The following is a 27,193-nucleotide window of genomic DNA, read 5'->3' on the forward strand; positions in this document are numbered from 1 at the left end:
TTTGACAGGGTTGGACAAAATGGAGAGGACGCTAGATGAGTGAGCTTCAGTGGCCACGTGAAGTGGTGGTTGCTGTCAGGCGGGTTACCTTCGGGTGCCGGTCATGTGATGAGTATGCTGGGGCCGATTCTAGGTGGATAGGTTACAATATTGCGCAATTGTGCCAGGTTAAGGCGAGCTTTATGAAGCAGTTGAAAATCTTTCACTTACAATCGTGTCCCTTGTGTAGAAATGCTGCTACAGAAATAACAACCTAATGCATTTTTAAATAATAATATTGTTTTTTTATAAAAATAGTTTATTCGAATTTTCGTAATGCTATACCTTTTGGAAAAAGAGCTACAACTAAAAGTGCAAAATACAATATTTGTTAGTCGCAGATTTTTTGTACAGTAAATTTCAGAATCATTAAAAGCTAAAAGCGCGTCCAACTTAGTTAAACGAGCAAATGAAAAAAACTATAAAAACGGTAAAAAAAAATATTTATAAAATGCAACAACATTATGACAAAAGAGAGGACTAGATCAATTGAGCGGTTATAAATACCATAACATATAACGGTTTACAGATGTACTCGTCTAGAGTACCGTTTGCACTGCTATTTTCCATGCATGCAAATAATCTGCGTGTCATTTGTTTCATTACAATTGTGTATAACTGTAGGCTGGACAATTTTGCATTTTGTTTAAAAATCTTTTAATAAAACAATTTCCAACGCTTTCTGCATGAAATTGCGGTTATAAGCTTACAAACATTTTGAATTGGTTTATACTTTCAATTAGCTATGTATATTTGTGTTATAGGTATGTATGTGTATGTGGGTGTGTTTATGCATGCTTTGTATACGTATATGTGGTTATGAGTAAAAGAAACGCCCATTAACACATACATCCGTATACGAGTATATATATGTAATTGCTGTTCAATTAACAATTGGCTAAGCATAAGAAGCGATCTTATAAAATAACGTGATATACATAATCATTTTTTTTAATTGTTTTTGGCAAAATATTTATATAATTACATTAGTACAAGTATAGCTAATACATATGAAATAATACACGCACACAATCACGAGTGTGTGTGTGTGTATGCAAGCCCTTCACAACTAATTTGAATGAATGCATTCCAAGGCTGACTGTAAAACAACTTTCACTTAGAAATTAGTTTTTTCTTAGCAAGAAGGAAACTAGCGAAAGGAAGCGCGGTTTTTAAAAATGCAAACTTCAGTTTATTAATTTTTGTATATATATATGTAAATAAGTGGTATGATAGGAATGGAGGAATTTAACTCCATGCAACAGCGCGCGTTTTATTGCTCCAAAGACTCGCGCGCGCAATGCTTCGAATCCACGTTGTTTTTAACGCTGCCTGTTGGTCTCGTAGGCTTTTAAAGTGTATGCGACCTTCTTTACCCGCGCTTCATTTTCGCTCGCGTATACCAATCCATGCGTTTTAATAATAATGCAAATATTTGGACTGCTTGCGAGTTTTTCTTGCAACTAGAGCGTAAGCGACTTATACTTTGTACGCCCCTTTTTCATTCGCAAGCACGTAAATAATTTTGTTTCGATATTCGGGCGGGATATCGGATGACTCAGGTATTCAGGAGCCCCACTGTGGCCCGGCTGCAAGTGACCTTCGTTTAGTGCTTACCCCTCCATCGCGCTCGTATTGCAGTCATTTCTAAACTCGCGCGCTGTTAATGATTAATTGAATTTTTCAATTACCAGCAAGTTTTTTTCGTGCCTTAGTCGGCTGTTTCAAATTTCAAGCAGCGCAAAATACTGCTCCTTTTCACTCACTTCCGCAGTCTTTTCAGTCAGTGGCGTGCACAATTTTTCTTTCATCGATTGTGAGTTTCGCTTCGTTCTTACGGGGACCCGGTGTTCTAGAAATTTCAAAAAATCGATTTTTTGTTTTTTCAATATTTCGAAAGCATAGTATCTTAAGAATATACTGTGAAATTTTCATGCAGAAATTCCCAATATTATAGCTTCTACAGCCCATTAACTAGGCAGAGAGCGGCCCGCGTGCTTCTGCGCCTCAAACTTTAAACTCATTTATCTCGAAACGAATTTTTTCGGCCACGTGTTTTCAAAAAACGAAAAGAAAACTATTCAACCGAATCGTCTGAAATTTTAATATGTTTTTCACAACATCAATGGTTATCGCCCGAACTAGAATCATATTATTATTTCAATTATTTCGTATTTTTTTATTAAAAAACTGGAAAAAACGATTTTTAGAGTGTCAAATTCAAAACCGCGCCATTTCGTTCCATTTTTTTTTCTACAGTCATACTGGTTAATAATTTTTTTGGTTTTTGAGTTTCAGATAAATAGAAGAGTCAAAATGTATAACACCATCCAGGTCCAATTTTTCGGGAGGGTCAACTTCAGCGCCATTTTTTAAATTATTAAAATTAAAAAAATACTTTGTTTTCATTTTTGTATGTAAAAGAAGTTAAATAAAAAGCCTAAAAAATTTAAATATCGTTTTTAATTTTTTTATTGTAAAAAAAAATTCTGAAAATACCCTAAATTTCCGAGATTTAGACCACCGGGACCCCTTAAGCATCTTATTTATGTGCTTCCTTATTTATTTCTGTATTATTTTTAACGGGAGTTTATTTTTTATGTAATAAATACTTTTGTTGCTTTAGGAAAATGCGACGAACCATATTATTGTTAGCTTTTACCTTTCTTGTGAAAAAAATAATTTTTTAAACTTTTACTGACCAAATATCTCGCACATTTGGAGGCCAAGTACTGTATGATTAATAAAACATTAAAATTTTGATAAATTTCCGACCTTCATTCCTCATTGATTACAGAAAACTGTAGCCTATTCAAGCGTAAACTATCGCTAACGGTATTTTATGAGCTAATATTAATATTGGAATGTATAGAAAAACGCCGAAGCATTTCCTTGTTCGCTCAAGAAAGCAGCAGCAATTCAAGCTCTCTTATGCTATAATTTTGAAAGTACAGTCAGGCACCGATAACTCGAACTTCATTCAAATGAAAAACAAAATTTATTTTCTCACGCCAAATTAAAAATGTTTATCCTCTTTTTTCTAGTATTTCGTTTTATTATGTGCCAAATTAGTGTTCAAGCTACCGAGTGTTGACTGTACTAGGTACGCTTGATTGTATTTTTTCAAGTTTTCTAATATAAATTCATGAACATACTTGTTTGCCTTGCTGGTTCGCTTGTCTATTGTTTGCATAACAGTAATGCATACATATACATACACTTATGAAATTACATCAGCCTTAAATTTATGCACCTTATTCTTCTTCTGAGTATATAAAGATGAAGAAGAACTTACAAATTCTTAATTTCCAAATTTCTAAATTTCTAAATTCAAATTCAAATGCAAACGTCCCAAAGAATACATATGAATCAGGGAATTTCGTTTTTTGTTGTTTTTGTATGGATTATAGCAATATTATCGTTTTTTAATTCCAAAATAAATACACATATTTTGTTATGATTTTTTGTTGTTTAAGTTTTACATTTTTTTAATTTTCTTGTTAAGGCATCAATTACATAAAATTTTATAGTCGACTTTACGTTCTCTTATTGGTAAGCCGCTATGAGTCCATTTTTGAGATTTTTTTTGGGGGTTCCAATGACCAAACTTATAAGCATTGATTTGCTTTTTAAAATAAAAAAATTCAAATACTTTCTGGTTAGTATCAATCTTTCTATGTATGTTCGCATGTACAAAAGCTTAGCGTTTATTATGTATTTTTGCTATTAATTGCTATGTAATTATTTGGTAAAACTAATGAAGTGATTAGGGATAGATTGGCATATTTGGAGTACTGAGCCGTTGAAACATCGTTTAATTCGATTTTTACTATTGAAGTTAATCCATTTGCTTGTGGAAATTGCTTCGTATGCTATTTTCTCAAATTTTTATTATTCACATTAGACTTTTGTTGCTACTTACTTTAATTTGGCGCATATGACTGCCATTCAGCACATTTCATCGGCATTAGCGCTTTTGATCGCTATTCAGCGTTACTTTAAAGTATTCAGCGTGTCAGTGCCTTAATCAGCCAGTTGTTTCTAGCTTAGACTGCCCATATTCTTGCTTAATTGGCATTATAATCAACGCTGCATTCAGCGCAATTCAGCTTCTGCTTTGGAGCACTATTTTTCGCATTGTCTTTTATATTTACATAAAAATTCCATTTCAACACTATTCAGCTTTCTTAAGCGCACTTAGCTACAATTCAGCGCCTTATATTTACAAGTATGATTATAAATTTACTAAAGATTTGCTTGAAAATCTTGCACTAGCTTTTAAAGTATTCTTATGAGCTGTAAATTTCAGCGCAATTTTCTTCTCGCCTTTCAGCAGATTATTTTTAATTTTAAATTCAGCGCATTGCTTATTATGGATGCCAATAGTAAACCAATACTATGTTCCCTAAATAGTTGCTTGTAGTGAGGCCGATGCAGCCTCTTAGAGTGCTCGAAATGTCGCTGAGCTCTGATTCAATTCAATTTGCTTAAGAATTTACCAAAAAAGCGGTTACTGCGATGTTGCTTGCAAGGTAAGCTTTTCCTGCCAGCTGGTGAAATGAAAAAGTGCATCTGCGATGTTAATAACTGTACTCAGACGTATTTATATATGTATGTTGTTCTATGTTGTAAGGCTATTTGAATACTACTTCGTATTGAAAGGTAGTTAAGACTGAAAATCCTGTACCATACACTGTTCGCTAAGATTTTCTGTACATTCGCTTTGGTTGAATGCGAAAATGTTGTGATTATTTATGTAGAAAGTGGAAACCGAAAATTTTACAGTTGTTGCCCTAGAAACGCTAAAGCGGCACTTTACAATACTTAACTGTAGACAAGCGGAGCGGGGAAGTTCCGGAATTTCCGCTTAATTCAAGCTTTCGTTTAGAAGTGGCATAAATTACTTATTTTGACAGCTAACCGAAGCTAACCAATTTGTGCCCTCCATAACTGCTGTCTTCTCCCCTTTCTTATTTCTTTTCAAATATTTTTTTGAGCTCTGACATCCACCAATTCGTTCTCTTACAATCTGTACTCGTAATGCGCGGAACGAGAACGTCGTGCGCCGGAGTACCACCGATACGGCAGCTGTTGCATTGAGTGTTGCGCCGAGGCGGACATTTGTTGCTGTTGTGGCGAATTCAATGACAAAGAACTGCCGACCAACGCGCCAGGACTGCGCGCCAGTTGCAGTGCAGTGATTGGAAAATGTGCAGCGCTGCCCTGCTAGGAGGAGGGTGGCGTGGTAGCGGACATGTCGCTGGTGTGGCGTCGTGATACGCGTCGATTGAAGAGCGATATTGTCGATTGATTAATGTAGCCACTCGCGCTACCGCCGCCACCATTGTTACTATTGCTGTTATTGAGGCTTCCATTACCGCTGCTGGCGTCTAGAAACGCTTCAGGGCTGAAACGCACACGACTGTGTTGCGACGAAATGGAACCCTCTTTGGCACTCAGATACGAGCTGTCGTCACTGGTAAGTGAATCAGGTGGCGTCGGGTTGGTGGGCGTGCCCTGCTGTGAAGAAATGCTGCCTGGGCGTTTGGCGCTGCCGCTGCCTGTGTTGACGCCTATATCGGGAGCATTCCCTGTTGTGTTGGCCGTGGCAGTGCCGTTTGGCGTCTTGTAATTGTATTTTTTCAGCGATGAACGCAGTTTGTTCGCCCCGTTGCCGTTAACTCCCAGTGTCGTTGTTATTGTCTGCTCAAAAGGTAGTGAAGCCGGTCGCTCCTGCACGCCCAGCGGTTTTATGTGCATCGGACTAACTGGCGCCATCTGCGCGTGAGCTGTGTGCGTGTAAAGACTGTGCTGCGGAGTACTAAAGAGCGACTGGTGCTGCTGTTCGCGCTCGCGTTGTAGCTGTTGTAGGTGCTGTTGCTGCGTCAATGTGTTGTGAAACTTGGGTCTAAGCAGTGGACTGCCAATGTATGCGGGCACATTTTCATAGTCGCGCATGCGATTCAAACCGCCCCCTGTATCGCCACCCATGCTGCCGCTTGGGCCGCGCTTCAAGCGTTGCGTCATCTTAGGCGAGCTCTTGTAGAGCTCGTGCTTGCTAGGCGGCGGTACTACGCCGATTGGTGCAGACGGTAGGGTTGGCAGTTCACGATAATGCGCATAATCTGGAGCGCTGCCTACATTTGCGCCACCGGCTCCTACATTTATATTCAATTGTAAATTCAGATTATTGTAATCATACAAATCGGCGGTATGCAACTCTTCGTGATCAAAAGAGAATCCTTGGTTGATATTCGAGCTACTTGAGATAGTCGAGGGTGTGCGCCGATGGCCAGCAGCGCTGACCCCCATTTGGGGAACGCGCGGCGGCGGTGTGCGCGTTTGGTAGTGCTGCTGCGCCTGCTGATGCTTTGGGGTTGCTTGCTGTTGCTTGTTGTGCTGTGAATCGTAGTTGTAGTCGTAGTAATTAGGTAGACGGTGATTGTAGTCGTAAGAGTAGTCGGGATAAGATTTGCAATCGCGCTGATACGCCAACTGTACCTCTGGCCGATATGGAAAGTAGTTGGAACCTAAAAAGGAGAAATGCTTATGACTTCGAATATCATAGCTTCAATGAATATAGACTAACCGAAGTAGTCTGCACGGTGCACACCTGCGCCATAGGCGCCGCCATCGTTGGAGAAGCTAGGTCCATGACGCAGGTAGTCGGCACGCGTGTAGTGTGTTGTGGGTGGTGCCATGCCGCCGCCAATGTGAAAATCATCGTCAAAGGGCCGCGTTAGTGGAGTCTCGTCATGCATTGAATACTCGAGCTGCTCTGTAAACGAAGAGGTGCTAATTTTTCGGCGCGGCGAGGGCGTTGGCGGCTGCGTATGGCTACCCAACGATGACGAAAGCAGTGCCGAGGTGTTATTGGTGAAATTCGAGCCTAAGCCGCTGGTAGTAGAGCCAGTCAATGGCAGTTGCTGATGCTGTAGCGTTTGCTTTTGCTGTTGTTGCTGCGTTAGTTTGTTACCGACTTCGACTGCCGCTTGAGGCAGCGCAAGCTTTTGGAAGTAATAGGTTGATGTCGCATGCGCTTTCGGCGAACCGCGCGGACTTTGATGCAGGGAAGCGCGCTGTTCCTCCAGACGGGCGAAAGTGGCGGCATTCAGTGTAGCGCTGTGAATTTAGTTACCGTAATCAGATAATGTCGATTAACGCTTAACGAATTTTATACTCACCGATTATGCTTGCTGGTGCCATGATAAGTGTTGGCGGCAAAGCGGCTGCGGTCATCCAAAACATTCGGAAACTCCATTTCCATGGGCGCCTTTAATGCGGGCACATCGCTGAGCAGCGACGGATGCACTGGCGACACATTTGAGATGCGTACATCATAGCCAGCGGCAACGCCAGCCAACAGCGCTGCCATATTGTAGAGCAACACCTCGATGACGGAGAGCTTCGGTTTGCGCACCGCATCACCTGCATAAAGCGTCGGCATGGGGATGTTGGAAGTGAAGCGACTGAGCAGGTAGGGATTCGGTGACATAATGGGCAGCGGGGCATCTACGATTGTGCTGCCTGCGCCAACAGTGGCGGCAGCGGCGGGCAGCGCATGCAGTGGCGAACACCAGTCTTTGGAATTGTAGCCTGATGACGATGGGTAGTGGTGGTGTGGCGCGTTTTGAGAAAAGTGAAAAAGTTTCAATTGTGTAAGAAGGAGAAGTGAACAAAACGAAGAACAAGACGAAGAAGAGGCAGGGATAAAAAAATCGCAGACAAACCTAGTTGTTAAAAAACAAATTATAAAGTAGAAATCGAAAACTAGCCAACACCAATTTTTGCGAAACAAAAATAATAAAACCCAAAGTTAATTGTAAATAAAACTAAAGTACAAACTATTTATTGCTTGTTTTTTGAAATTTATTTTAGTGTTTTTGTAATTTTTTTATAAACTTTCGAGGGGCTTACGGTACTTTATTTCGCTACTAATTTTGCTTTATGGTATAAAATGGAATATTTTCGTAGCTTAAATTTCAATTATACGAAAATTGTAAAGCATTTAAAAATTGCATTGTAAATGTAGTGGTTAAAAGATGTCGCAATACATAAGAGACGGTAGAAAAACAAAAGTCAGGGCTATGTAAAGCAGGCACAATAATAGAATTTTTTAACGCTAAAAATTTAAACTAAATAAAGCCAAAGTGTGTGCAATTAATGAATGGCCCGTAGGCGGGGAAAGCGGCGGTTTTTTTTACAAAGATTTGCTAAGGTCTTCTCAAGTATGACCTCAACCGAATATTTTCATTAAAGGTGGCTTAGGAAAAAAAAGTTAAGACGAAATGTGAAACGCTTTGAGCAGTTTAGCTTAAGGTTACGGCGATTTTTGTTATGTACGAGTACAATCCGGTGTGCCGACATTTGCCAAATCTTTTGAAAAATAACCGTTCAATACACACTCCGCCCCCGCCATTGAACGCACTCAAATACAGTCGAAACTCGAAAACTCAAGCGACGATTATTCGATGGAAATTTTTCGCCATTAGTTTCGAGATTTTTGTTTTTACAGGGCAAGTACTATTTTTCACTCGCTTTTCGACTACACACATCGCCAATTTGCTGCAAAGTTAAAATTTTTCAAGCCATAAATTAAATAAAAATTTACATATATGTATATACATATATATATTTTTTAAATGTTCACAACAAAAACATTAATTTTATACTTAGTAAAATAATACCCAGTTCAAGCCAATCGTTTGGAAAATAATTTTGTGTATAATAAATAATTTTCGGTAGTAAATTTCTAAAAAATTGTATATCAACAAAATTTGTTGCAATTTTGTGATGTCACCTATTGCGGATTGGCACTGACAAAACGAAAATATAAAATAAAAATATAAATTTGGGGGCGCATTAGAAATCATACAATAAAAAATGGGACAATTTGCACAACTTTTACATAAAATTAACAAATTTGCTTTACTTTGCTTCATTTTGTGATCACAGTTTTTCCAACAAAGAAAAATATAATAAAATACATTGAAAAAAATCTAAAAAATTGCAATGGTTTGCATGCAACCAAAAAAAAAACAAAAACTGACTGGACAATTTTTTAAACATAAAAATAAATAAGACTTGTTTTTGTTTTTTAAGAAAAAGCAGCGATAAGATAAATTTTTTTACTTAAAAATTATGCAAAAATTTCAGCGCCAACGGTTTTAAAATGTAGAGACGACCGTATTTCGCACCGAAGCTGTGGCGTGTGTAGCTCAAGAAATACGGCTGTTGGTGGATGATCAACATTTGGATATGTCTGTGTATACATGTATGTATGCATGGGTCTGTGTACTTTTTTACTTAAAGTACATCCAATTACACAGTCCATATTGGCTAACATCGGTTTTCTCTGCGTTTAATGGTTAAACATTTCACTTCATTTTTTTCCTGTTTCAGTTTTCTCTGAGGCACTAAAGTCTTATATTTTAAGCTTAGAAACTAGATATTTTTGCTTGCTTTTGTTATGCTACAATTTAACTTAATTGAATGCACTTGTATTTGCTTTGCATATCTCCAAGAATTTTCCATCATTCAATTTGCAATTCCATGTTTGAGAAGCCCACTGGGCCATTCGCCTGGCAGCGGTTATAGCGCCTGTTTATCCAAATGCACCGCGGCCACGGTTTCATGCTAAGAATGTTTATTTGCTTGTTTGCTTTTCAGGTTAAAAAATAAATGCACAGAAATACACATGCACTGGTTCGAACGTCTCGGAATACGCGCAAGCGTAAAAAGCTCAGACGCTTTTTTCATGCACCGCCAACGACTACAACACGTTCAAGTAAATATTTATTAGTTTGTGCGCATACAGATTATGAAATCCAAAAATCTTTACTTCCGGTATGTGGTTGTGCATACATTCGCCGTTATGCGCTAAGTTCTGCAGTTAAAATTGCGCCGTAAAATCGAACTTCATCCAATTGTCTTGGCTTTCAATCCGGCTTTATATAGCGGCACTAAAAATTCACATATTTCACTGTCCACTTTTGAATACTCTCGCGCTTCTTCGCCACTTTCCGTCCTCACATCAAATTGATTCCTCATGTATACGTAATTCCCTTCAACACTCCTAGTATTTGCTATGGTCACGTTCTTTTTCCCTTCAACTTCGCTCTTCCACTCCCCATCCGCTAAACGCACTCCAATTGCTCGCATGACTTCGCCCTCGCATTCGTTTTTCTGCGTGTTTCGTGCACGAATTCCGAGTTGGCGTTTTCGAATAATTTGTATTCACTTTCCGACTTCTTTTTGCGCAACGTAAAGTAATTCAGGATGCTTTGCACTTTGTGCTGGAGGGATGCCGACGTGCCCGACTCCTTCGATTTGCTGCTGCTCTTCTTCGCCTGCATTTTGTGTTTGCGTGCCTTCGCTTCTTGCGCCAACAGCAAACTTTGATGCATGCGCAGCACTTCTGGCGCCGGCTGTACATCCTGCAGCTTTAAGCCATGCAACAACGAGTTTTTCGGCATGACCGCTGCTGCGCTAGGCGGCGTTTTTTGCGTTGCGGTGTTGATGAATTGTTCGGTGTCTGTGTGGAAATGCGACGCGTCCGTATCGGTGGAATTGAGGGTTGTTGAAAAGCTAAATAATTGATTGGCGTTGGCAATGGCGTTGCTCACTTGGTCATCGTTAGAGGTACACGAGTTACTTTGCGAGGCGGACGAGTTCAGCTGGAAGGTGACGGACGATTTGCGCGACGTTTGTGTAGAATTAGTTGTGTCTATAGATGACGACTGGTCGGAGCATATTGAATTGAAGTGTTCATCTCCCGAATGCGAACGGAATGAAGCGTTTTGTGAGCCGCTCGCATGCGATACATCATCGACGGTGTCGCTGGCGTTTGTTGGCTGCTGGAAGAAACACTGACGTGGAAATTGTGAGCCAGACGCGTTGCGTTGAAAGCGGTAGTTCGGCTCATAGTCGACGGCCTCCTCAGTGAGCCGTGAGGTCGAATTGTACTTGGTCAAATCGCCGCTGGACTTTGAGTTGAGACGCTCCGAGCATTGACTGCCGAAACGGCTGCCAGTTGGCAGAGTGAACATTTCCTCCAATGATTTTTGCATTTCATGGTAGAAAGCGCGATCGTATGTTGGGTCATTCGGTTTGTTAATGAGGTTAGTTGAGCTGCTAGCGGCGCTGTTGCTGTGCAGCGGCTGTGGCGCTAGCTTGTCAAAATCAGACAGTAGCATAACGATCGGCATCATTTTCGCTTGCTGTTGCTGCTGTACTCGTTTTTGCACACGTTCGATGGCCGATAATTCGCTGTCGAGCGATAGTTTTTTGCGGCCGACAGCCGGGCTGTTACCGAGGCTACTAAAACCGCTGATTGCATGCTCGGACATTGGACTACGGTCATGGTAGGGGTACGGCGATATGGGATGCTGCGTGACTGGCGACACTTTGCGGAATGGGAAACAGCTGACCGTGGGCGTAGGCGGTTCGGTTTCCGTATCGCTTTGATCCGATGGCGGATAGTCTGGGGCTGGCACGAACTGATATTGCCACAATGACAGCGGCGAACAGGGATACTGTGCCGGCATGTCCAAGCCATCCTCTTGGCTGCGAGCCACTGGTGGCAGTTGGGGGCTTTGCTGCCGTAGGAATTGCTGCTGCTGATGCAGTTGCTGTGCTTTCAATTTCTTATTGCTACATAAACTGAGACTTTTCACACTAATAGTGCTGCCCGAGTCCTTTCTAGTACTATTATTGCTATTATTACTGTTATTGTGGTTATTGTTACTGTTATTACCATTATTCCTATTACTATGGCTATTATTTTGGATCAGTGTACTAGTACTTGTATTACTACTACTATAGCTATTCGTATAGTTATAGTTGTTGCTGTTGTTTTTATTATGAATGTTGGGGTCAAATATGAAGTTGTTGGTGGCAATATTACCGCTGTTGTTGCTATTGCTGTTATTGCTCGAATTACTATTACTATGATGTTGATGTTGCAGATGCGGATTCTGATGAGGATTATTGTTATTAATATTTATGATTGAAGTGGCATGAGGATGTTCGTTTGTATTATTGAGTAATGGGAACGTCACCAGCGATGAGTTCAATGATTTCGAGCAGGGCGAGGAGTTGGACATATTGTTGTTTGCGGACGTTGCCGTCGCTGCTGTTATCATTGTTGTTGTAGTTGGTGTTTGCGTTGGTGTAGTATTGGTACTGTTGTTTTTGTTGTAATTCCTTATAATACAAATACCTGACTCGTTGTAGCCGATGCAAGCATCGGATGCATACGTCGGCGAAGTGGGCGAGCACGGCATCGAGCCGAATTTGTAGTCGATATGATGAGCGTGCGAATGATGCGACGGCAAATGTTGGAGCCGATGATGGTGAGGCGAATGATGGTGATGAAGCGGATGGTGGTGGTGGTTGTGCTGATGTTGATGGTTATGATGCACGTAGTGGAGCTGATTGGGCCGTACGGCCTTCTTGTCGAGATTGGGCGCACTCTTGCTGAACAAAGAGTTCGTCGAGGCTGGGCTGGGCCATTCGGTGGCGAGTAGTGCAGGCAGGTGGGGACGCTCGCGCTGGTGCACCGTCGAGGGGCCCCACGTCTTGCCTTTATAACCGTCGGGTGGCAACTGAGGCGGTGTCACTAAATACGTGAAATTTGAAAAACAAAAATAAAAGAAAGAAAAACGAAATAGAAAAAAAAAAAAAATAAATGATAAAATCAAAGAAGGAAAGTAAAAGCAATAAACCACCAAAAAAATACTGCGTAAAAATTTAGCAATAAATACTACGATTCTAATAATATAAAAAGTAGTTAAAAGAAACCAGTGTCTAAAAAGTACGCGGACAAGTTGACCAGAACCAATTTTAACTAAAATTTAAAAAATTTAAAGCACAAAAATTTGAAAAAAAATAAAAATTTTCAAAACTACGGATTTTACAAAATAGTAATTTGATGTACATATAAACAATTTCGCGAAGCACTTTTGAATATTAGGCGACGCCGGATGCTTACAGAAAAAATTCAAATGAACTGAAAATAGCATTGATATTTGCACGAGCCGTACACAAAATATTTTGTATCCTTAAAAATTGTTTCCAACACTGTTCATTTTTTGGTATTTCTTATTTCAATACGAAAAACTTCATACTTACGTGCCACAATGCGCAGCTGGGAAATGGCTGGCGAACCAGGTGGGGTATCAGTCAATGGTTTGTCGTGTATCGCCGTCACTGTGTGCCGAAAATCTGTTGGAAGTGAAATTTGCACTTCGTTTTTTTTAAGAAGCTGCAAGTAAAATTGTATTCCATTAAAAAATTATAAAACTAATATAATTTTTCTTCACTCAAACAAAAACAAAAAAAAATTTCCATCTTTGCTTGCCAGTACCAAAAAATTATAGTTAGGTTTTCTATCGAACGAATAAAATAAATGCCGTTAAAAGGAATTGCTGCACTGAAAAGTTTTAAATGATACGAGTACCAGAGGAACAAATTAATCAGCTGACTTGCAAGAAAACTTTTCTCCTTATGAGATTTTTAGTGACGAGTTCGCGGAATTATTTATAGGCGGTTACATTACTGTTCATTAGTCGGCCAACAATCGAATTATACGTTTCAAGTGTAGTTGAAACTACGGTGGTGGAAATACTGGGATATCGGCATATCTTTTCATGCCATTCCATTTCACAACATAGTCCTAAATTCATAGTGTTGGCGGTCATTCTCACGACTTTTGGGTTTTCACCGCGGTCTCACTAAAAGAATTCAGAGTTACAAATTGCAGTAAAAAAGTGGGACACAAATCAAGGGGGTAGTCTCAATGAGTGTCTGACATACATATGTTGAGTATGCCGGTTATGTTAAAAAAAAATTAGTCAAATGAGCCTATCTCGCATGTGGATAGGTAGGGGTTAATATACTATAATATCCTGAACGTGGGTTTTACGAGGCAGCTAAGCTCTTTGTTTACGATGGGTGGTGGTTGGACTGCGATGACGGCTGTCGCCAAGAAGGGAGTTTATTAAGTATTGATATTTCAATTTCGATATAGTTTTACGCGAAAATTAACAACCACCTTCTTTGATTAAACTCGGTTCTACGATTCAAAACCAAATATTTGCTTACCTTGAGTTTCACTTTACTGAATTTGCCACGCCTACGATTTGGTGTGGGTGTTTGTTGTGCTATTTGAAGCTCTCGACCTATTAAAGCCATTTCACGCAGCTTCAAATGCTCGGCGAATCGTTTGAGATTCATGGCCTGTTCGTCCTGTTCGCTTTGAACACGATTCAAGCGTTCCTCTTTGGTGCGCAATTCCTGTGGAAGAGAGAAGGTGAGTATCAACTTAATTAGAGAGCAGTAACAACAAAAAAAAAAGCATCTAAAGCACATGCAAGCATTTATTTACATTTGAAAGGTAAATATTTACGATTTGTTTTTGCTATGTAGAAAAGTTTTAAAAGATTAAATTAAATGTACAGCTATTTTCCAATACATAGATTAGTTGCATTTTTATACCATAAATAATGTTTGCGGCATTGTTCTCAAAAATTTGCATTTTCGTGCAGCTTATTTGCATATTTGTGAGCAAATCGTTAGCAAAAATTAATTAACATTGAAGGCATCAGCAAAATAATCACAAAAACGCTACGTTCGGTAGCTCGCATGCAACACAAATAAGAGACATATACATATAATAAAAATTTAGTTTTTGCTTCGAAATCGAAATGAAACACAGCCTATTAGTTTTTTTATTTAGCAAATTGTCGGCAAGAAAATGTAGTGTCTTGCTTACCTCTTCGATTGCTTGGAAACGCTGTGTGAAACGTAATCAAATGAATCAGAGATTATGTTACGATTTGTTCAAATATGCAAACAAATTATAGAAATGTACGAAGACGAAACTACGAACGCATAAATCACAAGAACGAACCCTCAAATATTTAACAGAAAACTACAAATTATCAAAAAAATTACACTATACGCGCCTAAACAAACACGCACACACCTCACAGGTTTCTACTAAATACATTACGACAATTAAACGTAATCAGGTATATAATTCTATACAAATTACTGTTAGAAATTCGCAGCCTTTTGTAGTTTTTGAAGTATGGAACGCACTTACCTTTTCTTTCAAGCGCAACTCGTGCAGCACCTCGGCTATTTCCTTTTTCCAGCCATCTTGCATAGTATTGAATGACTCCTGTGGCGTTAGTGTGAAACCTGAACGTGCAATATCTTCGAGCTTTGTCAGTATGTCTCTGAAACCCGGACGCTTGTGAGGATCATTCTCCCAGCAGCCTGTGAAAAGTGTTTTATATGTTTTAAATTTTCGAATTACAATTTCTATTGAGTACGCACTTTTCATGAGTTTTCCCCACGCCTCCGGGCAAGTCTTCGGTATAGGCAACGTCAGCATGTTTACCGCAATGCCAAATACAACTGAATACGAGTCGAAACCTTTATATGGCGTTTCGCCTGTAATGAGCTCCCACAGCAGCACTCCATAGCTCCAAACATCCGATGATCTGCAAAAGTGCAAAGAGTTGGTGTAAAAATAGATTTCAGTTCCGCTGTAGGTGGACCATTCACTTACTTGGAGTATGTGCTGCTTTTTATCACTTCCGGCGGCATCCAGGCATAAGTGCCCGCCGTTGATATGCGTGTTGTGTTGTAAAGTTCGCGGGCTAATCCAAAGTCAGTGATTTTCAGCATTTTGTTGTGCAAGTTTCCTCCGATGATTTCTTCCAAAATGAGCACTGCAATACAAACAAAAAATCGTTAAATGAATAGTTTAACAGAAATGTAGGCAAAATATGAAGTTCAGCAAAGTTAGAAAAATAATTAAAGTACACAAACAAAACAATAATAAACGCCACACTTTAAATTTTCGATCCAACTTCATGGCAGCATTGTCAGTGTCCGCCCTCCATGCAATCGTTACAGCTAAACAAAGTTTTATCAATATGAAACGTCACTAAATATACAATTAAAGTTGCCTCATGCCGAGGTAATAAAGGCTGTGCGTCAGATGTTATCAATGCCAAATCAAAACAAAACATTTAATTTTATTCACCAAAACATGCAAGCCTCCAGACACCTGCAATCGTTCTCGTTTCCCTCCCCTCTACTCACCATTTGAGCTTTTCAGATCGCGGTGTATGATCGAAATGGGCGCTTCGTTGTGCAGGTAATTCATGCCCCGTGCAATCTGTATCGCCCAGTTGACCAGCACATCGGGTGGTATTTTGCCACGAGCTAGAATGTGATTTAAACTGCCGCCGCGCGCATACTCCATTACCAGACAGAGATCCGGCGGCTTTAGGCAGACCCCGCGCAGTGCCACAATATTTTCGTGTTTGACGACCCAGAATAGTTTCGCCTCCTGCAGCACATTTTCGCGATTTGACTCAATGTCGGGTCCAGCTTGCGGTGCTACTTTAATCGCAACCTCTTCGCCGTTATAATATCCACGATGAACTTTGCAGAAGCCACCAGCACCAATCACTTCGCCTACTTCAAGTTCGGCATAGTCGATTTCCTGTGGTTGTATATCGCCAATGGCTGAAGGTACATCTGGCAGCATAGGATCCTGGTCTGTCACAAAGTTACTGGGAAAAATGCCGACCTATGAAAAGACAGCGATAAGTGAACAAATATGTGATAAAATGTATACAAGAATAGAAAGAATTGGAGCTTAGTAAGAAAGAGCTGAACATGAATATGAAAATGATATGATTCTAAGAATAGTTTGCTACAAAAAATCAGTAATCCATGAAGTGGCAAACATCAAGCTTAACACCGGTACTCGAAATAGAGAGTTGCGTTGAGTAGAGAGCGCTTGCGGATTGCAGAATATAGAGGGCCATTACATATTCAATGTATTTATGGCAAACATTCTAAAAGTCAAAAATTTAAAATTGTAAATAGGCAGGAGGGTAGCCATTAATACATTAAATAGAAAAAAACAAAAAAATGATTTTATGTACTATGTATGAATATTGCCCGAATCTAATCTCTACAATTTAAAAGCCTTAAATTGACACCGTAGATGCTGCCAACTCAATTCACTTGAAAAGCGATAACGTTTAGATAAATATGTCTTGTGTTGTTGCCCTTATCAATGTTTCGGTGCAAAATAAGCAGTAGGTGGAGGACGTCTCGCAGCGTAAAAATTTTAATGCGATAAAACTGTCGTCAGCACAATAAAGCATTGCAAAGAAAAAGTGACAAAATACAGAAGAAATGCCAAAACGTCGCATTTGAGCACACATAATTATGTACGAGCACACTGACGTCATTGTTCCATCTCGCTAAAAAGTATTTTTTTATAATGAAGCAAACGCAAACTTAAGAACGATTATCAACGATTAGTAAACGTATAAAATATCGATGGTTACCTTATCACCGATTTTGCCCGTCCACCAGCCCTCATCGCCTGAAATATTGCTATCCATTGACAGCACCACCACAATTTGACCGCGTCGCAGCGTAAGCTCATCTTCGCCTTTCGCATCATAATCGTATAGCACCGACCATAGTGGCCCGTCAGGCAATGGCGGCAAATGTGGTGTTTCGTGTGCGCTGCTGTTGTTGCTGCTAGCAGTTTGCTGGCGCTGTTGTTGGCTCGTGCCGCTGACATTGCCATTAGCATGATGCACCTCGCCATTGCCATCGATTTGGTTACGCTGTGTTGCGTGCAACGCTTCCGTATGCTGTTGCTCCTCGTTGATGGAGAGCATTGGTTTAGTTTGCAGTGGCGATTGCTCGTTATTACTTAAACGGTGCGCTGGCATATAAGTAGTTGACAAGTGCTATTCGAAAGACAAAAATAACAAAAAGTAGAGCCAAAGCGGGTGAGGTTGTCTAGTGTCCTCTAACGCCAGACGATATTGTATATGTGGTATGTGTTCTGTGCCTCCGCTTGTGAGCAGCCATTCGGGTTTTAGCGCCGCTAAGGTACGTGGCGTGAAACTTGCTGTGCGTAAAGAAAACAAATATAGTTATTAGAATAAATTACAATGGTGCATATTAGAAGGTCAGTGCATTTGGAAGGTCTATGTCAGTGTAACAAAAGGTAATATACAGCTGATGGATAACAAAACACGCCGCATATTGTTGTGGTTTCTGTGGCACTTTGCAGTGTTGTTTCCGATTTGATAGAACTATAAATGAAATGCACTTGCTACCAAATATCGACATCTTGAGCAACTACGTCATTGCAGCCACAAATATCTTCAGCAAGAAGAATCAATTAGTACCTGGAGTATACGCAATCAGTCTTTCCCACTGACGCTGTGGACTGACCTATCCGTCCAACCAGACAGCAGTAACTGAGCTCTGTTTTTTGTTCCCAACTCCGTTTTGGGCTTGTTCTTCTTGGATAATGTCGTCTTGTTTTACTGCGGTTAACCTTCTCTCTATACGTATGTAGTATATATACATAAATTTATTATAATTCGATCGCAAAAAATTGTGCCTCCCTGTTTATATATCGTTAAATCCGTTTCCTTATCACGCGTTACCACCGATATGATTGGATTTGGATATCTGCTCCAGCGCTTGTCACAGATTCTTATTTTTATCTTTGCCTTTCTTTTTATTTTTTGCTTCGTCGTCGTCGTCGTGCAGCAGAGAAATTATATTTTCCCTATTTCATGTGAAGCACTTTGGTTTCGTTCGAATTCGCGTCGTTTTATTTTTAATATTTTTATAAAATTTAGTTATTTCTATTTGTTAACACGCAAGCGTTGCGTTTTCGATTAGTCTAATTAAGAATTTATCGCGTTTTTGTGCAAATTTAAGTCATTTGGAATTCTTCGTTCTAAACTGCTGCTTTTCGGTTCACCTTCCTCTTCATTTACTGCATGTCGTCTTTTGGTAATTTCCTTTTGTGACTTCATTCTACTTCGCCTTTTGAGTGCTGCCAGTTTCCACCGAAGAACAGAGTTGCATGCGCATATATACTGATAAAATTGCGACTGTAGAGAAATTAGTGCTCTGAAATAAAAATATCTACGATAAAAAAATTTGATAATATATATATCGAATAAAGAAATTTAACGCTTCACGCAATACAATGAGGCATGTTCACTGTTTTTGGGAAATTTCTAAGGTTCCGTAGAGCGAATTTGGCAGCACTCGCGTATTCGGTGCTTGTCAAGGATGATAGAATACATGGTTACGCCTTCCGAATTCACTGCTTCGTAAGAGCCCATGTATAAACAAACATAAGGAAGGGGAATCACTTGTTGCTGCAGAGGAAGAGTAGCCGAAAGCAATGGAAAGAACCAAACCAGGGAAATTATACGTACGTAGAAACACGTGCTTGCATAAAAACGCAAGCAAACTGCATTTGGAGGTTTTATGGTATAGTAATCTGTGCTTTCACAATTTAACACGCGGCACTTTGTTTTCATTAGTTTTTTTAGTTCAAATGTCACAAACCATTCGCTGAATTTTGGTTTGTTTTGTATTGGGAAGGGAGCTGACGTCAGACATGTCAAAATTGCGAAAAATAAAGTAGTCGTTTTGGGAAGGCGCCCCTATGATACTTAATTCGTTTTGGGTGTTTGTCTGTGCTACCCGTTCGAAACGCAATTTACTAGGAACGCACAATCGCCTCCGGTTAATTAATAGGAACCGAGCTCTTCATTGTTATGGGACAACACACCATTAAAAAGTGAAGAGCTAAGCTGAGGGAGGTTACTTGGCACTAAACTTTAGAACTACCCCAATGGAAGACATCTGCACATAATCGGATATGATCCATTGATTCCTGTGGTTTCTACGACCAGTCCCAGGAGACTCCAATGCACCTTCTCCTTGAATGTGGCGCTATAACACGGAGAAGGTTGAGACATCTCGTCCAACTGCAGCCAGAAGAAAGGCACATATGCGCAGTCCAAGTCAGAGGTCGAAGTGCAAACCTCGAAGTAATCTAATCTAATCTACCTTCCGTTGTTCGTGGATTTACTTTCGCCAGTTCGATTACATTTTCAGGGTGAATTGAGTATTTCAGGTGGCGCCATTAAAAAACAGTTACTTTATTTTTCGCGATTTCGACAAGTCTGACGTCATCTCAGTTCGCAATACAAAACAGACGAACCAAACAAGCAAAAGTAGAAGAAATAAGATGTTTGTGAAAATTCAGTGAATGGCTTGATAGTATTGTGATTTGTGAGATTTAAACTAATCAAACTAATGAAATCAAGTGCCGTGTGTTAAGAACAGAACTGTTTTATATCTGCCGACTTCCGGTACGCGTTCGTTTAAATATTTCCAGTTTCAAGTGGGTGGTTGCTGATATAGCGAATGCTCAGTGAATTGTGCGTAGTGCTCAGCAAAGTCTCCAAAAAGCAAGCATGCGTGGCTATGTAGGCATTGCTCTTGCACAGCATCTCTCGTGGCCCTCGCACAGCTACCATGTATTGGATACGAGCAACCGGGAGACAATCAGCAACATAGCTTAAATCCTGCTTCTACAGCTGAGTTGAGCAGCCAGCTGTCGTCCTTCTGTTCGTGGCTGCTGCTGCCGTGGCGGTGTGAAAACTAGCTCAGTAACGCGCAGGAATCTAACGAAATCGTACACGAAATACCAAACGACGTCGCGTATGTGCTATATACCATCAGCATTTTTACAGCAATTTTGGAAAATTTCTAAAATGAAAATTTTGCATTTTCCTAAAAGTGCGCTCATGTGTTGTGTTGGTGTCTGTAAGTCTTTGCAAAAAATAAAATGAAAACCGTTGAAGGAGAAGCTATGTGAAAAAATTACCAAATATTTGAAATAATATTAGTGTGAAAAAAGTAAAAACGAAAAAAGCAAAAGTGTGGTTGCGAAATGGTGATAAGAGAGCGGTGGTGACAACGACGACAGCAGTCAAAAGTGAGTTTGAAAAAGTTGCAGCAACGACTATGTACTGCATCCCACTCCGCACACGCCCTATTTACCAACTTAGCGAAGCAGCAGCAGCAGCAGCAGCAGTACAAGCACCAAGCAGCTGGTAAAAGTGCGTGTATGCGAGCTGCTGGTTTAGCTGACGAAGTGGTGGTGGTATTTTCGGCGGCCGAGTAGCAGAACAGCGTGCTTGCGTGTGTGTCGCAACTGAGAATAAAAATTGGGTTTTGGCCAATTGCAGCGATTGTGCAAAAATCAGCAGTAAATTAGTTACTTAACCTAAAAAGTGAAGTTGCAACGTGCAAATACACACACACAATCACTGGTGTGTACATGCTTGCCTTGACACGTTCCGCTGGTATTTGTCTTTATTTTCTCAGTGATCATCGCGTTTTTCGCAAACCCAGCCTTATTGGTGGGCGTTCACATTGCCGCCCACAAGTTTTTGTTATTACTGCATGTTGTGTTTCTCATTCCATTGAATAACCACACAACAATATATTAACTCATACAAGGTTAACCGCAGAATTCAAAAGCCGCTGTGTTAGTTTCAGGTGCAGCCTAAAAACAAAATTATTAATTTTAAGAATAAATAACAAAAATGTTAATGGAATGCCAGTTACAAGGCTAACGTCCACCCATTTGCACAAATACTTTTGCATATACCTTCGAGTGTAAATATCATATTTCTAATCAGCAAGAAATGTGTAGCATATAGTGAGGCGTAGAGTAAATATGTGGTCACCGGCGATTCAAGAGCAACTTGCAAATAACTCTGCCGACGGGGTTAGCGCTTTTTTTTCTTTACCGCTGCTGTTGCTGCCATCAGCAAAGTGAGTCCTTCGAAATGTCTTCGCCGATGGCTTGAATGGCGTTTGGTGCACTGCTTCTTTTGCTCTTATTCTCTTCATCTTTTCGCTCTTTTTGCTTGATTTATTCATACCACTAGCCATAAGCCCAGCACCATTAGCCTTAACGACAGCAACATTCGCATTAACTGGGCATGTGTGTATAAGTGACAATAACGCACATAAATAAAACACAATAAAAACAACAATAATAGACAATCATGTATAACATAACAGTAAAAAGTCCTCTGCAACATTCATGAGCTGCCATTCTTTTGCTGCTGTAACGAATGGTTGGCGCTTCTGCTCTTTGTCCATTGCTGGCGCTGCTCTTCAGTTCCTGCCGCTGCTGGTGCTCTGCCACTCTTCAATAAGCTTTGTTAGTTTTTCTAGTTGCTGCTGATATTGGTTTTGCAGTTGGCGTTGGCGTTGTTTCCTTTTTTCTTGCCAGTTTACCATTCAACATTACCATTGTCGTTGCTACTTTCGATTTATACAGCTGACTCTTCTGCCGTTAATGTTAGCAGCGCTGCTGTTGTGGATCTTAGGTGGTGCTGCCACTCTCTTTTTTTTTGATGGAGGCGTGGTTGTTGGCCAAACTCTATTGTTCTGTTATTTGTTTTTCTACTGTCAACTTGCTTTACATTGTTGTAATCGTGCTAGTTGTTGTAATATTCATTGTTATTCTTGCACGAGGTGTTACTATTCTAACAAACTCTGTGTAGGCGCGTGTATAGAATGAGGAATTTGGCAAATGGAAATTGTTGCTAGAGAGCGGCAGAAGCAGTCAATTATTATGGTATCAAGAATTACAGACGCCTCATCATTTTTATGTTATTTTAGAGACTTGGCACTTGCCTCCATGCATTTCTTTTTATTATTACGAATAATAAAATAATCTTTGTTAAAGTGAGACCAGTTTAGAGTATTTTTAGAAAAAGAATAAGGAGTTTAGATAAAGATGCTTTAATTAATATTACATCTGTATTTTAGAGCATAATTTATTAAAGATTTCGGCCGTATTTCTGCCATCAAATATTCTCATAAAAGCCTTTTGTCTAAACAAATTAGAAGGTGAATATGCTCAGAAATTTGCATTGTTCTTTTTTTATTCCTCCAAATCTATTTCCTCTCCTTCAAAAACCACTGATCGAAATTCAATATTTCGCCTAGTAAAACATAACCAAAACGAAATTCGCAACAAAAGCAAAAAGTTGAATACCCACATTTTTCGATTCATTCAAACAATTAAAATTTTAAATATCAGTTTTCATTTTACCCCCGAGACATTTCTGAAAGCGAAGCAACATTTGCGAAGAAGATTTGTTTACATTTTTACTGACAATGATTTTGTGGGCAGCTGCAGCTGAACGGGTTGGTGAGGGACTACCATTCAGGAGTGCGTAGACTCGAATCTCCGTGCATGAACATCAAATAATAGAAAACGTTTTTTCTAATAGCCGTCGCTCCTCGGCAGCCAATGGCAAACCTCCGAGTGTGTTTCTGCTATGGAAAAGCTCTTCATGAAAACCATTTGCCGTTCGGAGTCGGCTTAAAACTGTTGGTCCCTCCATTTGTGAAACAGTGTCAAGACGTATTCCAGAAATAGGAGGAAGAGCTCGGCAAAAACACCTAAGAGAAGTGTACGCGCTAATTATTAATAAATTTAAAATTTAAAATAAATCTGTACTCGAAAAATTTCGCCATATTCTGCAGTGCCTCTTAATTGTGACAGCGAACTTTCGTCCAGCGATTTGATTCCGTTTATATGTACTTTTATGCTGCTAATTGTTGGGAAAGTTGTGAAACACTACTTTTCAAATGGCACCTCTTGGCAGTAGTCTTTTTATTTGGTTGAATAGCCAGAAGATACACGGAGTTTGGGGAAATTCGCTGCACTTGGGGCATGTGTTCAGTTTTTGACCGAATGGCCACAGACATGGATCGAATTTTAAGACTGTGAATTGCGAGTCTAAAAAATGCATCAAAATTTGATAAATCCACATTGCATATTCTGAGCTTATTTGAAGTCAAAATTTAATTTTTTCACCTTTTTTGCCTTTTTGAATTATTCATTTAAGTTATTGCTAAATTTTTACGTGCTTTTTCTCATTGAATTTCATATTATTCCTTTCTCACTGTTTTTTTATTTACTCTCTTTTCCACATTTCATTGAAACGCACGAAATGCTTCACTTTTTTTCAGTAACCCACAAATATGTGCCTCGTTGGACGGCTAAGTGTAAAATAAATAAATAACTCTACTCCTTTGTCCATACAATCGGCTAACAGCCCCTAAACCATCATTTTTCTTTAGTTCGCACTCTATAACAGCACACTTCACTCCTCATCTCGACCAAGCCATTTCCTCAGCTGCTCGTCGATATTCTGCCTATGTGTCCATCCATTCATTCATTTAAACAGTTCCCTACGCTCCTCGCTTTGAATGTGACACGGCTGTCAGTTAGCTCTGTGCTTTTTGTAGGCAAAGCAAAGTTCTCCAACACACTCTGGTATTTAGTAGTTGCGTGTGTGTGCTCTGATGATTGTCTGCTGGCCTGCCTTCGGCTGTGTAAGAAACTTTCAATGCTGCTTCCGCTGTCATTCCCTATTGTGGTATATCTACACGTTTTCTTAGTCGTTTGCTGCCATTAGTTTGTCACATATGCAAAGAAACGCTGTTGTTGTGATTTTTGCTTAGTCCTCTACTCGTTACAGTTACAGTGTCAATTCATTCATTTTGGCTGCTGCCAGCGCTGAAATTAAACTTCTGCCAAATACGGGGATTGTTTTTGTTGTTGTTTCCGTTACAAGAGCGCGTGCGGGCGGCACGTGTGTGCGTGCGATGTTTTTTGTATGCTTGTGACGTGATAACGTCTTATAATTCGATTTAACAGGCTGCACGCACGAAAAAATGTGTCGTTACCTTGCTCATTTATCGTTACCTTGCTCATTTATCGTTACCTTGCTCATTTGTCGTTACCTTGCTCATTGCCGTTACCTTGCTTATTTGTCGTTACCTTGTTCATTTGTCGTTACCAACGTTCGACATCTTGCTCTCTCCTATTTAAGTGAGCGTATATATGTGTGTATATGCGCATATGTGCATATATAAATTCACGTATTTGTATTTGCATATGCTTTCTTATTGATTATTATTAATTTGATTTACTTGAAGAATTTAAAATAAAACCAAGTTTGTTAATAATACCTGTTGTTTTAATGTTATTATTATTAATTTTTTTATTATATATGAAGGAAAAAATGTATGGTAATATTTACCACATACCTTGTAAGATATGTTGTATACTAATATATGTATGTAAACATGCATATACATATACAATTTCGGGCAATTTTCAAAAAGAATAAATCTATATGTAAAGATGCATACAAATCATATGGACATATCAAATATACAAATCTATTCCGTACGCAAGCAAATGTAAGCTAATGTGCTTGAACTGCAAGCGAGAGCGCGGAACGAACGACAAAGAGCACAATCGGCCCCCGCGTTCGGCAACGTTCGACATCTGGCTCTGTCCTACTTGAGTGACCATATATATGTATGTATGTATATGCGCATTTGTATATAAATTCACATACTTGTATTTGCATATGCCTTCTTCCTGTGTGCATGGTAATGAACCATTTCTCTGTTGAGAATAAACGATGATAGGAAAAATAGGAAATGAAAGGGAGTGTTTCAAGTGTAATGTGTCTTGAGAAAGTCAAATCCATGATGATACCTCTTAGTGTTGTTGACTTATTAACGTCTGATGCACAATCGAAATTGAAGATATCTTTCATGAATTTGATAAATGTTTCGTCATTTTTCACGTTTGTGTAAATTTAACTTGACCTATTCCATTGCAATTCCATTTACCTCCTCCTCTATATCCATACAAAATATCTATCAAACAGATAAAATTAAAATTTTGTTTTGAAAATTGCAACCATTCCATCAATATTTTCTTATGACGTTGTCACGTTAAACTATCGTCAGTAAACCGACTTTACAGACAACCTCTTTTTTTATTTCAAATACTGACTTAGATCGTAGACATTTACGGTTTGCCAGGTACAATGTGTAAAATCAACTTAAGCTATTTTGTCAAATGTTTACAGTTTTGTGTTTAGAGTGATATTTCAGGCGTTGGAAGGTTTTGGTAGTAGTGACATTATTTTTTGTAAGAAAAAAGTCACCTAAAGTGCGAAATTGAAAAATAAAGAAGTCGTGGGCGTGGTTTGCTATAAATCTTTGCCTGTCTTCGCACAGAGAGATTCCAAAAAGGATTCGACCCGATTTTTAGTCTAAAAAATTCTTCTACATTCATAAAATATTACAGTAGGTTCTGTTTTTATGCGGTAGATACGTTCCGCAAGAAACAGCATAAAAAAAACAGCATAAAAAAAGCTACTAGTTCTATAGTAAAACTATAGATACGTTTCAAATGCTAAAACCACATAAATCTGAAATAATGTAATAAAATCGCATAAAAAAGGGCACTAGTCCCATATTATAAATATAGATACGTTCCATAGACCGCATGAATCTGAAATAATTAAATAAAATCGCATAAACAAAATATTGTATTTTTGAAAATTATATCTTTATTTAAGAAACGTCAGAATCGAAAAATAAATTTAAGTCAGAAATAAAATCAGACAATACCCACATGTTGCGCGTTGGTTTAGGATTTGGCGTAAAATCACTTTCGTCACTTTAGGAAATGTACACGTCTGATCTAGATAGTTATGCAGGCGGTTCCATACTTGTAGGGTTAGCATTTCTGATGTAATCTGTGATGAGTTTTTGCTTAGCTGGTTTAGAATCTTGTTTATATGTACAATTCCCGATAGGTCGACATGCATTTTGTAATTTAAAAAAAAAACGCACTATTTCAAAACCGCATAAAAAAAAGCCGCATAAAAACAGAAACTACTGTATACTGAAATATCCCATCGGTACATTGAATGCTACATAATTCAAAACGTACATACATACATACATACATAAATGTGCATTAAATTGTGCGTGCCGCTTTGTTTTTTATATTTATATATTGTATTTATTTGTCTGCTTGTATTTTATTTTACCTGCGCTTAATTAGGGCTGATATAAAATGGTTTATGTGTCTGTAGTAAAGATAGAAAGTGCCTCCTAAGGTTTCGCTGCGAATGTTGCTAAGGTTGAGTGTCAAAAATAGTAATTTTTTGCTGCAGAGAAGTGCGTATAAAGAAAGGGGTCTAACAAAAGTTCGTTTAGTTAAATAAATTTGGCAATCCTCTTCACTACTTCAACATACATAAGGTGGAACATTTTTTTGTGTGGGTTCGTTTTAATTTTTCTAATGAAAAAGCTGTGCAAAGAGCTAATAGCAAAGCTTTATGCAAAGCTTTTTCATCAAAGGCAACATTTATTC

The 27,193-nt window shown here is 39.2% G+C and overlaps 2 protein-coding genes across 2 annotated transcripts; both read right to left on the reverse strand.

Annotated features, from left to right (window-relative positions):
* Positions 1–323: 323 nt before the first annotated feature.
* On the reverse strand, positions 324–9,313 carry LOC129238440 (uncharacterized). Its single transcript, XM_054873465.1, has 4 exons — positions 9,237–9,313; positions 7,224–7,769; positions 6,629–7,161; positions 324–6,569 (listed from the first exon to the last, which is right to left on the reverse strand). Exons 1-4 carry the CDS (start codon positions 9,311–9,313, stop codon positions 5,266–5,268), a joined length of 2,460 nt encoding a protein of 819 aa, XP_054729440.1. The 3' UTR covers positions 324–5,265.
* On the reverse strand, positions 7,856–18,890 carry LOC129239533 (mitogen-activated protein kinase kinase kinase). Its single transcript, XM_054875086.1, has 9 exons — positions 18,282–18,890; positions 17,421–17,998; positions 16,156–16,648; positions 15,617–15,779; positions 15,382–15,548; positions 15,146–15,321; positions 14,143–14,334; positions 13,171–13,303; positions 7,856–12,658 (listed from the first exon to the last, which is right to left on the reverse strand). Exons 2-9 carry the CDS (start codon positions 17,814–17,816, stop codon positions 10,176–10,178), a joined length of 4,203 nt encoding a protein of 1,400 aa, XP_054731061.1. The 5' UTR covers positions 17,817–17,998; positions 18,282–18,890; the 3' UTR covers positions 7,856–10,175.
* Between the last annotated feature and the right edge of the window lie 8,303 nt (positions 18,891–27,193).

The sequence above is a fragment of the Anastrepha obliqua genome, chromosome 2, assembly GCF_027943255.1.
Source record: "Anastrepha obliqua isolate idAnaObli1 chromosome 2, idAnaObli1_1.0, whole genome shotgun sequence".
Taxonomy (NCBI): domain Eukaryota; kingdom Metazoa; phylum Arthropoda; class Insecta; order Diptera; family Tephritidae; genus Anastrepha; species Anastrepha obliqua.

Bases quoted from the DNA above. Each gene is read 5' to 3' on its own strand.
- LOC129238440 (XM_054873465.1), bottom strand. From the start codon at position 9,313: ATGTATACACAGACATATCCAAATGTTGATCATCCACCAACAGCCGTA. The intron at 7,162-7,223 runs GTGAGTATAAAA...CTAAATTCACAG, and splicing joins GGCACCAGCAAGCATAATCG to CGCTACACTGAATGCCGCCA. The intron at 6,570-6,628 runs GTTAGTCTATAT...TCTCCTTTTTAG, and splicing joins GCACCGTGCAGACTACTTCG to GTTCCAACTACTTTCCATAT.
- LOC129239533 (XM_054875086.1), bottom strand. From the start codon at position 17,816: ATGCCAGCGCACCGTTTAAGTAATAACGAGCAATCGCCACTGCAAACT. The intron at 15,322-15,381 runs GTGCGTACTCAA...CACTTTTCACAG, and splicing joins GTGGGGAAAACTCATGAAAA to GCTGCTGGGAGAATGATCCT. The intron at 12,659-13,170 runs GTAAGTATGAAG...TCACGTATTTAG, and splicing joins CCAGCTGCGCATTGTGGCAC to TGACACCGCCTCAGTTGCCA.